Source organism: Balaenoptera borealis (assembly GCF_965194805.1).
Source record: "Balaenoptera borealis genome assembly, chromosome: 1".
NCBI classification, from domain to species: Eukaryota; Metazoa; Chordata; class Mammalia; order Artiodactyla; family Balaenopteridae; genus Balaenoptera; species Balaenoptera borealis.
In genome coordinates, this window is record NC_138860.1 from 59,466,978 (window position 1) to 59,483,855 (window position 16,878).

At 35.3% G+C, this 16,878-nt stretch overlaps 1 protein-coding gene across 1 annotated transcript in view; it reads right to left on the minus strand.

The window, feature by feature from the left end:
* The window catches only part of MROH9 (maestro heat like repeat family member 9), a gene marked incomplete at its 5' end in the record, with an annotated part of 68,169 nt that overhangs the window by 38,789 nt on the left and 12,502 nt on the right, over window positions 1–16,878 (minus strand). The window contains 2 exons of the mRNA XM_082344230.1: window positions 1,817–1,958; window positions 10,471–10,691. Coding sequence (XP_082200356.1) covers window positions 1,817–1,958; window positions 10,471–10,691 — 363 coding nt within the window. The remainder of the gene's footprint in view (window positions 1–1,816; window positions 1,959–10,470; window positions 10,692–16,878) is intronic.

A 16,878-nucleotide genomic window follows, 5' to 3' on the forward strand; every position in this document is an offset into this window, starting at 1 on the left:
GTCTTGTTGGAGGTTTACAGGAACATTGTGACCAGACCTACCTGGACAGCTGCAAGAACAAAGGATTTCAGCACCAATTAGTTTGCAACAACCAGTCACACCTCCCCTCCCCTTTTAATGTAAAAGAAGCCTGAATTCTAACTCGGGTAAGCTGGTTCTTTGGGACACTAGTCCACCATCTTCTTGGTCTGCTGGCTTTTCGAATAAAGTCACTATTCCTTGCCCCAACACCTTGTCTTTTGACTTGTTGGTCTATTGTGCAGCGAGCAGTATGAGTTTGGACTCAGTAACAAAGGTATAGATATGACAGTAGAGTACATCAAATGATAGGGGCTCCCTTTATAAAATATGATCTAGCTCTATTGGCTAAAAACCTTGATGCTTATCCTCCTATTTGCATCCTTTGGACTTTGTCTTTGGATATGGTCCTCTTGGTTTCCTTACTACAACCTTAGATTCTCTCACTCACTTGTCCCAATCTACCTCTGAAAGTACCTACCTCAGGATTTTCCAGCTACTGCTCTTGCACACAATGCTAGTACTAGACCTACTTTGATCTCACAATTGAGAACTGAATAACAGGTCATGAACACAGGACCCAGGGCACCCTCCCCCAAACCCAAGGATTTCTAAATCTGATGGACATTAAACTCAGATAAGAGAGGACGCTAAACTGGAAGTGGAGATAGTAAGACCCAAGAACCACTTGGAAGAGACCCTGAGGAAGCTGCCAGTCTTAAGCTAACTAGCCTAATTGTGGGGCTCAGGATTTCAATTCTAGGGCTCTGGAGTGAAGCATGGAAAGATGTAAAAGGATTTTCTAGTAAACCTCTACAGATGCCTGGTTTCTTCACTTAAATAGACAACTTCGTAGTCAACCAGGTTTGTGACTTTTGAGGGGAGGTGGATTACGAATAATGCTTGATTTTGGAAAGATGCATCATCATGAAGATGCATATTTAGGACATCTATGTGGTATTTTTGATTGTATTATTTGAGGTATATTGCTTTCATATCTCCTCAGCCTCCCACAATTCTATCTACCTCAGCCGTGGGAGGGCAAGGCACTGCTTTATGCATGTACCTTTAGGAGGAACCATAAGACCCTCCCAACTCAAGAGATAAGCTAGCCTGAAGAGCCTCCCCAGCAGACTTTGCTGAACTGTTGACTCAATGTGTGTAGCTAGACAGCCATCTGTTGGACAGCACAACTTAGGCACCAGTGACCTCTCAAGCATATGAATAAGCCCATATACTTTGAAGAAGGTGAGGGAATGTATACAGTTATAGAGCCTCATGATTTTCCCCAAGGGTTGGGTCAATGTAAAAATTATTTACTTGGTACTGAGGTTTATCACTTGAACTTTTAAAAAAATTTAAATTTAAGAGGTTTCTAAAATGTAAATCACATTATTTTGATGTTTGCTGAATAAATTATAATAGCATTGAAAAGGCTGTTAATTGTTGACTTCATTAATTTTGCTAGAAAATCAGAAGTTTCCTATCTTTAGTAACTTATTAGCCAAACAATAAGAAGCATAACAACTAGGAAACACCTATCTCATTTGCATTCTGTAAGGATTAGGTAAAATAATATAAATTGCTATATTCTGGAATAATAGGCATAATTCTTATTAATAGAGATGAAAATCAGGAAGCCAAATGCTCTACTCTATCATTTACTCTTTGCTTTACTGAATTTAAATAAAACAGAAAAAAATCTATTAAAAATATAAATTTTGTTGAAATAAGTTGCCACTAAAAGTAATAATACACATGAAACAAAAGCCATAGGATAAAGTGGTGGCTAAGTTACCTGAGCAATTTTACTTTTGTCTCTTTGCAAGATCTTGGGTAGAAATTCTATATCAGAGGGAGAAGGCAGGAGGCAATGACTTCCAGGCTTATCATACTTTGTACTTTTATTTTTTGCAATATCCGCTGTATTAAGGAAAAGAGTTTAAGGTTTTTATTTGATCACTGGTTCCTCTATAACATTGCTATTTCTAATTTCCTCTTCCTGCCCAATTCTGGAAGTCTAAAGTTTCTGAATGTTTAACTCTCTGCTAACAGTTTAGTCACATAAAATATTATGACTACATTGACCCAGAGTTTAAAAAGTGTTTAAGAGAGGCCTGTGAAATATGAATAAAGGACATAGATAATTTTAATAAGTTGACCAAATATCAAGTACATTTAGGCCATCAAATGCATTGTTCAGTGCAATGGAAGAGCTACTGCTAAGTTGACGTGTCTATTGGTAAAAGAGCAGACTTGGAGGCATTTTGCAAAGAGCTGGGGGAGTGGTACAGCAAGAAAGAGAAAAGCCCTCAACATAAGCTTCAGGTGCAGATGTCTTTTGTTCTAGAGAAGGTAGGTTTTAAATGACTTTGCTTGTTTGCTAACAGCTTTATAGAGATATAACCAATATGCAACATATTTAAAGTGTCTAATTTGGTAAGTTATTATATATGTATGTGCCCGTAAACATCACTGTAATAAAAAAAGATTTATTCCCTCCAAAAGTTTCCTCATGTCCTTTTGTAATTGATCAAACCTGCTCCCAGATCCTACTCCCTGATTCAAAGGCAGGCACTGATCTGCATTCTGTCAAGTTTGTATTTTCCAGTTTTATATATGTGGAACCATTTAGTATATACTCTTTTGTTGTTTGGAATCTTTCATTCAGCAAAATTATTTGCAATCCATCCATGTTTTTTCTTGTATCAATAGTCTTAGTGATGGATACTATTCCATTGTACATATATACCATCATCTGCTTATTCATTCACCTTTTGGTGGACATTTGGGTTGTTTCCAGTTTTTGGCTATTACACATAAAGGTGCTATTACAAATAAAGGTGTTATCAACGTTCACGTACAAGCCTTTGAATGGATATTTGCTTTCATTTCTCTTAGGTAAACACTAAGCTGTGGAATGACTGGATCGTATGGTAGATGTGTGTTTGACTTTTTAGGATACTGCCAAATTATTTTCCAAAGCTGTTGCATCACTTCACATTCCCTCTAGCAATGTATGAGAGTTCCAGTTGCTTCACACCTTTAATAACGCATTGTATGGTCAGTCTTTTCAATTTTAGACATTTTAACTGGAGTGCAGTGGTGTCTCATTGCAGTTTTTTTTTTTTTTTTTTTTTTTGAAGATTGATTGACTGATTGATTGCTATGTTGGGTCTTCGTTTCTGTGCTAGGGCTTTCTCTAGTTGTGGCAAGCGGGGGCCAATCTTCATCGCGGTGCGCGGGCCTCTCACTATCGCGGCCTCTCTTGTTGCGGAGCACAGGCTCCAGACGCGCAGGCTCAGTAGTTGTGGCTCACGGGCCTAGTTGCTCCGCGGCATGTGGGATCTTCCCAGACCAGGGCTTGAACCCGTGTCCCCTGCATTGGCAGGCAGATTCTCAACCACTGCGCCACCAGGGAAACCCTCATTGCAGTTTTAATTTACCTTTCTTTTATGACTGTATATTGATCATCCTTTGATGTGCATCCTTGTCATCTGTGCTTCTTTAGTGAAATGACTGTTCAAATCTACTATTATTATTTTAATTTGGTTGCTTGTTTTTTCTTTTTCTTTCTTTTTTTTTTTTTTACTGAGTTTTGAGTGTTCCTTTAAAATTCTGAATACAATTCTTCTATCAGATATGTAATTTGCAAATATTTTCTCACCGTCTGTGGCTTATCTCTTAAGTGTCTTTCAAAGAGCAGAGGTACTTAATTTATCTTTTTTTTTTTCATTTATGGGTCACGCTTTTGGGGTTATGTTTAAGAAATCTTTGCCTAATCCAAGGTGCAAAGATTCTTTCTAGTTTCATAGTTTTAGGTTTTACATGTAGTCCTACGATCCATTTTGAATTAGCTTTTATGCATTTATGAGATATATATCAAAGTTCTTTTTTTGCATATAAATCACCAATTTTTCCAACAATGTCTATTGAAGTTTATCCCTTCTCCACTGAATTGCCTTTGAACCTTTGTCAAAAATCATTTGACCATACATGTGTGGATCTATTTCTGGACTCTTTATTCTATTCTATCCAAAGCAATGTTGAACAGAAGTAATGACAGTGCACATCCTTGTCTTTTTCCTGGTCTTTTGGGGAAATCATTCAGTATTTCACCATTAAGTATGATGTTAGGTGTAGATTTTTGATAGATGTACTTTAGCAAGTAGAGGAAGTTTCCTTTCTATTCCTAATTTTCTGAGAGTTTTTATTAGGAATGGATGTTGAATTTTGTCAAGTACTTTTTCTGTATCTATTGAAATAATCATATGGTTATTTTTTTCATCTGTTGATGTGGTATGTTACATTGGTTGATTTTCAAAAAGTTAAATTGACATTGCACTTCTGGATAAATTCCACATGGCCATGGTATATTATTCTTTTTATTTAGTGTACTATTTGACTTGCTAAGCTTGATTAATTTTTTTCATCGGTGTTCTTGAGGGACATTGGTCTGTAGTTTTTTGGTTTTATTTTTCTTGTAATGTCTTTGTGTGATTTTGGTGTCAGAATAATGCCAGCCTCATAGAATGAGTTGGCAAGTATTCCCTCATCCTCCCATTTCTGGAAGAATTTGTATAGAATTAGTATAATTTCTTTCTTAAATGTTTGATAGATCGTTTCAGTCTGAAGTTTTCCCTGTGGATCTGGACTTTTCTTTGCAGAAGATCTTAAACTACAAACTCAACTTCTTTGCTAGATATAGAATATTCAGATTATCGATTTCTTCTTGAGTGAACTTTGGTAATTTGTGTCTTTCAATAAATTTTGTCTGTTTAAGTTGTCAAATTTATTGGCCTAAAGTTTTTCATAATGTCACTTTTTATTCTGTTAATACCCATAGAATCTTTAGTGACATTATCTCTCTCATTCCTTATATTGGTAATTTGTGTCTCTTATTTCTCCCCTGATCTTCTCAGAGAATTTGCTTTTGGCTTCATTGCTTTCCCTTTATGTTTTTCTGCTTTCTAGTTTTATTGGTTTTTATTCTGGTCTTTATTATTTCCTCTCATCTTCTTACTTCTGCTTTTATTTGCTCTTCTTTCTCTACTTTCTTAAGGCAGAAGCTAAGGTCATTGATTTAAGAACTTTTCTCTATTCTAATGTAGGCATATGGTGCTAAGAATTTCCCCTCTGGGATCTTGTTTAGCTGTATTCCATAAATTTTGAAATTTTATATTTTCATTTTCATTTAGTTCAAAATGCTTTAAATTTCCCTTGTTATTTCTTTTTTTTTGACACATTTATTATTTAGAAACAGGTTATCTAGTTTCCAAATATTTTGAATTTTCAGATATCTTTCTTTCTTTTAAAATTTAAAAATTTATCTCCAGAGTTTCCATTTCTTAAAAAGTTGATAAAAGTTTAACTTGAATAAATCTTTTCCCCACTTCTATTTATTTATTTATTTTTAACTTGTTTAAAATCTAAAAAAATTTTATTTTACACTGGCGTATAGTTGATTAACAATGTTTTGTTAGTTTCATGTGTACAGCAAAGTGATTCAATTATACATATACATGTATCTATTCTTTTTCAAGTTCTTTTCCCATTTAGTTTATTACAGAATATTGAGCAGAGTTCCCTGTGCTATGCAGTAGGTCCTTGTTGACTATTTTAAATATAGCAATGTGTATATGTCAATCCCAAACTCCCAATCTATCCTTCCTCCCCACCCTTCCCCACTGGTAACCATAAGTTCATTCTCTAAGTCTGTGAATCTGTTTCTGTTTTGTAAATAAGTTCATTTGTGTATCATTTTTTTCTTAGATTCTGCATACAAGTGATATCATATGATATTTGTCTTTCTCTGTCTTACTTCACTTAGTATGACAATTTCTATGTCCATCCATGTTGCTGCAAATGGCATTATTTCATTCTTTTTAATGGATGAGTAATATTCCATTGTATATATGTACCACATCTTCTTTATCCATTCATCTGTTGATGGACATTTAGGTTGCTTCCATGTCTTGGCTATTATAAACAGCACTGCAATGAACATTGGGGTGCATGTATCCTTTCAAATCCTGGTTTTCTCCAGATACGTGCCCAGGAGTGGGATTGCTGGATCATATGGTAGCTCTGTTTTTAGTTTTTTAAGGAACCTCCATATTGTTCTCCACAGTGGCTGTACCAATCTACATTCCCAGCAACAGTGTAGGAGGGTTCCCTATTCTTCACACTCTCTCCAGCATTTATTGTTTGTAGATTTTTTGATGATGGCCATTCTGACTGGTGTGAGGTGATATCTCATTGTAGTTTTGATTTCCATTTCTCTAATAATTAGCAATGCTGAGTATCTTTTCATATGCCTGTTGGCCATCTGTATGGTCTTTTGCCTATTTTTTGATTGGGTTGTTTGTTTTCTTTGATATTGAGCTGCATGAGCTGTTTATAAATTTTGAGATTAATCCCTTGTCATTTGCATTGTTTGCAAATATTTTCTCCCATTCTGTAGGTTGTCTTTTTGTTTTGTTTATGGCTTCCTTTGCTGTACAAAAGCTTTTAAGTTTAATTAGGTCCCATTTGTTTATTTTTGTTTTTATTTCTATTACTCTAGGAGGCAGATTGTAAAAGATATTGCTGCGATTTATGTCAACGGGTGTTCTGCCTATGTTTTCCTCTAAGAGTTTTATAGTACCTGGTCTTACATTTAGGTCTTTAATCCATTTTGAGTTTATTTTTCTGTATGGTGTTAATTCTGTGTTTGATTTCTAATTTAACTCTGTTTTGGTCATATTTTGTATGACTTAACTACCTGTTGATTTCTTGAGGATTGTCTTATGGTCTATAATATGGTTTATTTTGGTAAATTTTCTGGTTTTTTCTTGAACAGAATGTTTATTTTTCCATTTTTGGTAGAGTGTTCTATAAATGTCAATTAGGTCTAGCTGGTTCAGGTCTGTATCCTTATTGATTTTTTGTGTAATAGGTTATTGAAAAAGTGGTATTGAATTCTCTGATTGTAATTGTAGATTTATTTCTCATAGTAGTCCTATCAGCTTTTGTTTAATGTATTTTGATTATTTTAATATGTTTCATTTTCAAGTACATAAGTGTTTTGGATTATGTCTTCTTAATTAATTGACCCCTTTATCATTATGAAATTACCCTGTTTTTCCCTGGAAACATTCTTTGCTCTGAAATGTGTGTATTTTTTGATATTGATATAGTCATTTCAGTTTTCTTTTGACTAGTGTTAGCATCTTATATCATTTTCCAACTTTTAACTTGTATTCTATTTGTGTCTTTACATCTAGGGTAGATTTCTTATAGGCAACATATAGTTGAGTCTTGCTCTTTGTCCAGTGTGATAATCTTTGCCTTTTCATTGGAGATATTTAGAGCATTTATATTTATTATGAGTGGATTTAAGTCTTCATTTTACTTTTTGTTTTCCATATTTCCATCTGTTTTTCTTTCTATTTTTCTTCTTTTTTGGTCTTTTTTTGATTAAGTATTTTTTATGATTCTATTGTATCTCCATTTTGGCTTATTATATATAACTCTTTGTTATATTAGCTAAGTAGTTCCTTTAGGATTTATATTATACATCTTTAACTTATCACACTTTACTTTGAAGTGATATTTTATGAATTTATGGATAAGAACCTCATATTTCACCCTCTTTCAAGCCTCTGTGATATTGTTGTCACATATTTAGCTTTTACATTGTTTGTTTTTGTTTGTTTGTTTGCTTGCTTTAAATAGTTGATTCTCATTTAAAGAGATTTAAAATGTAGGGAAGAAAATTTTAATATTTACCTTCATAGTTGCAATCCAGTGCTCCTTATTCCTTTATGTAGACCTAGATTTTCATCTGACATCATTTTTTTCTTGAATAATTTCATGAAATATTTTTCATACTTCAGATATGCTAGTGATAAATTCTACCAGCTCTTGTATATCTAAAAAGTCTTTATTTCACTTTTGCTTTTGAAAGAGCACCACTTTTGCTGGTTAAAAAATTCTAGATTGACAGCTTTTTCTTTCAGTACATTATGAGGTTACTTCATTGCCTATGGCTTGCATTGTCTCATGAGAAATTTGCTACAATCCTTACCTTACCTTTACTCTGAATGAAATGTTGCCCCCTCCCAGCCCCAGCTTCTTTTAAGATTACACTGTTGAACATGAAAAGATTCTCAGCATCACTAATTATTAGAGAAATGCAAGTCAAAACAACAATAAGATATCACCTCATACCTGTCAGAATGACTATCATGAAAATGTCTACAAATAACAAATGTTGGAGAGAGTATGGAGAAAAGGAAACCTTTGTACAGGGTTGGTGGGAATGTAAATTGGTGCATCCACTATGGAAAACACTATGGAGGTTCCTCAAAAAACTAAAAATAGAACTACCATATGATCCAGCAATTCCACTCCTGAGTATATATCCAGGAAAGTAAAATGAAGAAAAAATGAAAACACTAATTTGAAAAAGTACATGCATTCCTATGTTTATAGCAGCACTATTTACAATAGCCAAGATATGGAAACAACCCAAGTGCCCATAAACAGATGAATGTATAAAGAAGATGTGATATATCTTCTATCTATCTATCATCTATCTATCTGTATAGATATATAAAACTCGTCCATAAAAAAGAATGAAATTCTGCCATTTGCAGCAACATGGATGGACCTAGAGAATATTATGCTTAATGAAATAAGTCAGACAGACAGAGAAAGACAAATACCATATGATATCACTTATATGTGGAATCTAAAAAATAAAAAATGCAAATGAATGTATATGCAAAATGGAAACAAACTCACAGATATAGAAAACAAACTAGTGGTTGCCAAAGTGGAGAAGGAAGAGGGGATGGACAAATTAGGCATATGCGATTAAGAGATACAAACTACTATGTATAAAAGAGATAAGCAACAAGGAAATATTAATAGCACAAGGAATTATAGCCATTATCTTATAATAATTTTTAATGGAGTAAAATCTGTATAAATACTGAATATACTGTACACCTATTATAAATGTATATTGTGTATACTGTAAATCAACTATACCTCAATAAAAAAGATTATACCGTTAATCCCTGCCAGAGTGTTTTTCAGCTCAGATATTGTAGTTTTCATCTCCTGAGGTTCAGTTTGGGTCTTTTAGAGACTTTTCTTTGTCTCTCATTAGTATGTTCATCTTTTTCTCTAACTCCTTAAATAAATGGAATATGTTATAATAATTGTTTTAATGACTCTCCTAATTCTATCATCTGTGTTATTTCTGGGTCAGTTTTTATTCATTTTACTTTTTATTGTGGGTTGTATTTTGTTTCTTTGCATACCTGGTAATTTTTTGTTTCATGTCAGACATTGTTAATTTTAACTTGTCCAAACTGTTCATTTTAACTTGTTAAGTGATGGAATTTTTGTATTCCTAGAAGTAAGCTTGAGCTTTTTCTGATAAACAAAGTATTTGGAGATCAGTTGATAATTTTAGGTCTTGTTTTTAACTTTTGTTAAGTGGCACTAAAATAATTCAGGGATAATTTTTTCCTCTTGATGAGACAAAATCTCTTTGTACTCTGCTTCATTACTTATGAATTATGAAGTTTTAAATTCTAGCTTATAGGCATGGGCACCATTTCCAGTCTTTCGGGATTCGGTGGATCCTTTAACCATTTTGGTTGTTACCCCCACCATCCCCCCCACAAGCCTCAGGTAGTTTCCTCACATGTGTGCTCTGATCCTTACATAGCCAAATAGTTAAAGGGCTCTCTGCACATCTCTGGAGCTCTCTTTGTGCACTCCTTTCTGGCGCTTTGCCCTGTGAACTCTAGCTATCTTGATCTATCTGGATTCCCAATTCTGTCTCTTCAACTTGGTGAGACTCTTGGGTTACTCCTTTCTGGGCTGCAGCCTAGAAACTTACTCTAGGTTGTAAACTCAGTCAATTGTAGACTCTGCTTTATTTGTTCATTTGTTCCCATCTCATTAGGAATCATTGTCCTTTGTTATCTGATGTCCAATGACTTGAGAACAATTAGTATATATAATCTTTAAATAGTTCTTTATTATGGGACAGTAAATCTATTCTCTGTTAAAGTATTTGGAAATAGTTTGATACTATAAGGTCTTGCTCTTATGCTTTGTTAGGCAGACCAGAGCAGCATTTATTTAGGTCTTGGGCTAATTTTTCCCCACCATTGAAGCAAGAATCTGAGTATTCTATTTGATACTCCATTACAGAGAAAAAGTATGCCTCTTTTTAAAAAGTCCCATTGGTAATTTTTCTTCCTCTCTTTCTTCCCTGCCTCCATCCAGCATTCCTGTCCCCATCATTAACACCCAACACTAATCTAAGTATAGTATGTTATAGACATTGAAGGACCAACTATAACATTTAAAAAATAATTCTAAAAAAGATTTTAAAATACATTTTAAAAAGTGAAGCTATAGATCTTGGGGCAGGATTTTGAAATCTACAGACATAGAGCCCCCTTGGGACCCACAAGTATAATAATTAGGAACAGATTATTAGTAACCCTTAGAAAAGATGAATCTTTCTTACCATTCTGACACTTTGCAATGCAGAGGAGGTGATACATTCCCAAGGATGCTTGTTGTGTGATTGCGGGATCAGCATGGGAACACAAAAGAGACAGTTCTGCTGCCAGGACACCCAAACATGGAACATCAACACTTGTCTAGTGAAAAAACAAAGTAGAAAAATGTATTTGCTATGCATGGTCAACATTAAATGTTTGTGTCTGATATATATATCAGACTACGGTTAGAGTTGAGCTTCAGAGTTCACAAAATCTGTATTAAAATCCTCACTCTGTTACTGAGCCTCAATTTTCTCATCTGTGAAATGCATATAACAAATGTTACCTTGTAACAGTTATTGTGGGAACTAAGGGGGTAACATTTATGACAAAAAAGAACGTTCCTAGCAAAGTGCTTGGCAATAATAGAGACTCAACTAATGTTAGTTTCTAGTCTATATTTTAGGTAGCTATTTGTAGGTATCAAATTCTTAGGATACTGGAATGGGGGAGTCAATATCCAAAAGCTTTCATGCTTCCTTCTCCATGTATGAAACACTTTAGATGACTCTGTAAGTCACTGGAGAACACTTCAGATGACTCTGTAAGTCACTGAAGAAAACTTTTCTTCCTAGAATTGCTCTGATTCTTCCCAGGGAAATTAATTTTTTTAAAAACTCAAAACATTTGCTTCTGCTATCAAACCTACTGCCAAAACATTTATATATTCCCCCCCTACATGCACACAACTTCCTTGACACATAGGTTTCTCAAATATTTAGGTTTTTACCTTGACTGATTTGTTTAGCCAGATCAAATGCAAACAGAGAGAGGAGTAGACACATAAAAGAAGAAAGGAGAGATGGAAGAGATATTTTGCTTTTGTGAAGGTATGAGAATTATTACCAATTTTCTTTAAACAAAAAGGACTCTTCCCACATGTAGGTTTGCTAAACTAGTAGGCCTGCAGAATCTTCTTATCTCTAAGACAAATTATTACTTTTCCTAGGTAGATGCTTTGGTGGTCAAAGTTAGAGTTCAAGTCAACCTTCCAGGGAGATCCCAAGACCTGTTTCTCCTTCTTTGTGTTACTCTTATATACCCTTATCCTTGCCTCTCTTTTTGCTTGACCCACTCACGTCTGTCTGTCTGTCTGCCTGTCTCAGTCTTACACACACAAACACACACACACACACACACACACACACACACACACACAGAATCATTCCTGAAGAAGAATGTGAGGTGACCTAGGTCATGGGCCAAGGATATGACCGAATTAGGATGTGGGAGTGATGGTCTTAGTAGAAGAAAGGAAGATAATCTGCTTCTGTGGATGTCTTCCTTGGATTCTTTCTGCCTATAATTCTTTGTAAGGGTACCTGCGGCTCCCCCTATTTTAGGAGGACTTCCTATGACTTAGAAGAATCTAGAAGCAGACAGTAGGGGTTGCTATTTATTCTAGGCCCTAGGAAGAAGTGTTTTATTTTCCCCTGCCTATTCTCTTCTTTTGGTTTGCATTCCAAATTTCTTTTTCTATCAAATGGCAAGATTTTAAGAACCACCTTTGCATTATGGGTTTAAAAAAAAGGGGAAGGTGTTCTGTTTCTCTGTTGGGCACGATGGAGGAGTATGAGTATGTGTCTGGTATTTTTGCCACAAGCTTCTCTGCCATAGACATCTTTGCCACGAGCATTTTTGCTGCAAACCCTTTTAATACATGACTAATTGTCTGTAAGGCAATTTTGCTGTGAAAGATAAAATAACTAGTAGACTGTTTGGTTTGACACTTTGGTTTCAACTGGTTGAAATGAGTTAGACTTTCTTTCAGTTAGCCATTTTATTGATTGCTTTATTGAGCTGAGAGATGACAATGATTTGCCCCAAGAGTTGGTTTCTTATTTTGAAGCACACTACATTGGAGGAGAAAGAAGCTAAGGGTCTCAGGGGTGCAGAGTTGAACCTACATTTCCCATAGAACTTTGGAACATCTATGAACAGACATGTGGCAAGATGCCAAGAACAAAAGACAGTGCAGAGGTTTTTATAACGCAATACAAAGCTCAGTTACAAATACGCATCCTGGTATTTGGAATGAAGGATGAAATGAAGGAAGAAATTTTAGCAAAAAGAGAAAAACTATCATGCTGAATGAGGAGATGAATCAAAAAGCAAAAAACATATTATGAATGAAAGACTTCAAAGACAAGTGCTTAAGTACAACCCACAAAATAAAATCACTTATTTGGCAGAATTGCCACGAATTTACACACAATTTAAATGTATTTAAATTGTATGCAAATATTTAAATTGTATTTCTCAAGAAAGCCTTTTTAATTTTGTTATTAATTTTTCATGTTTCATTATGACCTTTATAATGTCCCCCTTTTATTTTTCGTTATTTTATCTTTTATGAAAAAATTGCCTTACGGCCAATTAGTTATGCTACAAAGATGTCTATGGCAAAGACCCTTATAACGAAAGTACCTAGAACCAGCGGAGTACTTCTCACAGCTTAGCTCACTGAACCTGGGGACCGTTTACAGAGGATTGGCCTTAAAGTTTTATTGTGTTATAGTTTTTGCCTTGAGCGTTCTCTCTGATTATCCCTTCTTATGAACTTGTGGGTGTGTAACTCTTAGCAGGTGTCTTTGTAAAGGAAGCTGCTAATGATGCCAGATAGGGTCTGTCTAGATGTGTGTCTCTAACAGAGTAGGTGTGGCCATGTCTAGATTGCATAGCATGTTTGAGGAAGAGGGGAGACCTGACCTAGGACAGGCCAAGAGAGGAATAAAGCTGTGTGAACCATGGGGCACACTGATTATGCCCTGCACAGTCCCTTCAGAAGTGTGCCAACCACAGTCACACCCCCTCAAACACAAGACTTTGGGAACATTTAATACAGTATAGTCCTGCTTTTTTAGAAAATCTATCTAAAGTGCTGAAAGAAGGAGAGCTAAGACCTGGATAAAAGTAGCTTCTCTGTATTTGTTCCTAAGTCTAAGTGCTCCTGCTTAGTTTTCTGGCCCTTTCTTACTGGATTCCTTCTTCTGTGTACATCTGGCCTCTCCAGTTCCTTATCTTAACAATTATGACAGTTTTAGGTACTAAATTCCAGAGGCAACCACTTCTAAGTTTTTTAGCTGCTTCTTTTGGAAGTCAACTGTACATCTCTAAACAATGGACTTCTACTTCAGTTCTAATATCACTTTGGGACATTGCCTATCTATTCCTGCTGTGATGAATCAGTGCATAGGCCATACTCATTTTTAGTTATATTTCCTTTTGGCATAAAAATATGTCCTCTCTACTCCTTTTGAGACTAAATTCTCATCTGTACTAAGAATTATCTATTTTTGATAATCATTTTTGTTCTCTTTATTTACCTGGGACTATCTCTTGTATTTGGAGGGTTTTCTCAAATGTCTGGCAAATTCTTGGGTGTCTAGTCATATTTAAGAATGTGATGCCACTGGTGGGATTTTGTATGTGAGCAAGGCTTATCAACTGGTGGGCTTGGCTTTAAAGTAGTTGGGTGGGAAGGCTGGGGTCATGCTGAAGTGTATCTAAACAACAGAATCAAGATGATTGTCTCAGGGAATTTACAATTGTTTTGAGAAAAATGTCCTCAAATTTTACCTACCAATGGACTCATGTCCCTGTGGAATATAGAGTGTGTGTGTGTAAATGGGGACGGGAGGCACTATAGATCCTTCTGTATAAACTTCCTATGAGTCTTTTCAGTGCATGTGTATGTCTTCAGCTTTCCTTTGCCGCCCACTCTTCTTCATTACTTGGGCTTCCATAGCTCCAGACTCTTCAGGGTTCCATAGGGAAACTCCCTCCCTTTTCAGCTGTCCTCCATTCTAATGTTCACATGCCCCTGCCTTTCAGATTCCCCTGCCAGACTTTATCAGTTACCATCTTCTGTCTATTCTGTCATGCAGAAGTTTGCTGACATCACTAGCCCACTGAGAACCCGTTACTAATTCTCTTTGTTGCAATGGCAACATTTAACAAATTTTATTACTATCATTTTGTGGAGGAGGAGGAGATAGACATGTGGACAATCTGTTAGCTTTGACTGAAAATCTTCCACCTGTCTTTTAAATGCTGATGTGCCAAAGGAACAAACCTAGGAAAAATCTGTTATTGAGATAATATGACATGTTTAGCTCACACTTCTTCACCCGTTTGGAAATTAACAGTTTAATTGAAAGGACAAATATTCTTTGAGTGTAGCAGTTTCTTCACCCTGATGGGCACACAGGTCATGTAAGAGGAATACCATTTTAAATTCTGGTAGAATACAAATGAAAGTATTGTTCAATAGGACAAGGGCCTCTGAGAGTCTGGAAGACGTAGGCTAGGGTAATTTATGAAGAAAATAGTTTTTATCCAGTGAATGGCCAGAACCTGAGAACAGAATAGGTAGCTACATTTAGTTAGAGAATGGCAGAACAAATCTTCATTTATTATTTACAATGTGTCAGATATAGAGATACACAGACCTTGCCTGTGGGTAGTTTAGCTTTTAATTTATTAATAATATTTTTGGTTGTTTTATGTATTTGTTCCCCCATCTCCATTAATTTCACTGACTTAATTATCTTCAGAAGATAATTGTCTTATCTTTAGAAGATAATTATCTTAATTATCTTATTTTAAAGAGAAAGTAAACTTAGTAAAGGTTTATACTTCCATGACTGTGATAAGCTGGTTGAGGCTAGCTTAGTTCCCACCTTCTGGAAAATGCTGGTGTGCTTCCACCTGGTGGCATTGAGCAAACATTGCAGAACAGAGGAATACGTTATCACTTGGCTTCTCAAAGGTCTCAGTTATAGCTTAGGAACCCACAACAATTTATGAGAGCCTTCTGCTGCACATATGAATTTACACATTTATTGTTTCACAGTTGAAGGGTGGGGTATGTGCTGGGGAGAATGAACTTTACAACTGTAATTGAAGGAGAGTAGAGGTGATAGCAGAAGATGAAACCCCCAAGTGTCATACCTGCTACCTGAATGGAACTCACTAGAAGATATATATATATTTATACACACATATAGTATATATCTAGTATATAAATATACACTAGATATATAAATAGAAAGTATATATGTGTACTGAAGTGCAATGAGAAGCATGTGAATAGTCTCCATCAAATACTTGCTGAATATATAAAGCATGTTAGGAACTATACAGAAAACAGACTGGAGTGTTGAACTACACTTAATCTCAAGCCTCACTTGCAAAATTTTGTGTCCATTTGAATGGACATTCCAAACCATCTCAGAAATAGAGGGAAACTGACTTCCCAGGCCAAAGAATCAGAATATTTAAAACAAGCCACTCGGTCTCTCTTTTGGACACTGAGATGGGGAATTAGCACGATGCAAAGAACATCATGGACTGTATTTTCCCATGTAAGTAAATTGTATTATGTTCCAAAGCTTATTTTATTTATTTATTTTTTGGCTTTTTCTCACTTTCTTTTTTTAAATTTTTATTGGAGTATAGTTGCTTTACAATATTGTGTTAGTTTATACTGTACAGCAAAGTGAATCAGCTATATGTATACATTTATCCCCTCTTTTTTGGATTTCCTTCTCATTTAGGTCACCACAGAGCATTGAGTAGAGTTCCCTGTGCTATGTGCTAGGTTCTCATTAGTTGTGTATTTTATACATAGTATCAATAGTGTATATATGTCAATCCCAATCTCCCAATTCATCCCATCCCCCTTTCCCCTTTGGAATCCATACATTTGTTCTCTACGTCTGTGTCTCTATTTCTGCTTTGTAAATAATATTTTTTTTTTCAGATTCCACATATACGCGTTAATATATGATATTTGTTTTTCTCTTTCTGACTTACTTCACTCTGTATGACAGTCTCTAGGTCCATCCATGTCTCTACAAATGACACAAATTCAATCCTTTTTATGGCTGAGTAACATTCCATTGTATATATGTACCACATCTTCTTTATCCATTCCTCCGTTGATGGACATTTAGGTTGCTTCCACGACCTGGCTATTGTAAATAGTGCTGCAATGAACACTGGGGTGCATGTGTCTTTTTGAATTATGGTTTTCTCTGGGTAAATGCCCAGTATTGGGATTGCTGGATCATACGGTAGTTCTATTTTTAGTTTTTTAAGGAATCTCCATACTGTTCTCCATAGTGGCTGTATCAATTTACATTCCCACCAGCAATGCATGAGGGTTCTCTTTTCTCCACACCCTCCCCAGCATTTATTGTTTGTAGAGTTTTTGATCATGGCCATTGTAACCTGTGTGAAGTGATACCTCATTGTAGTTTTGATCTGCATTTTTCTAATGATT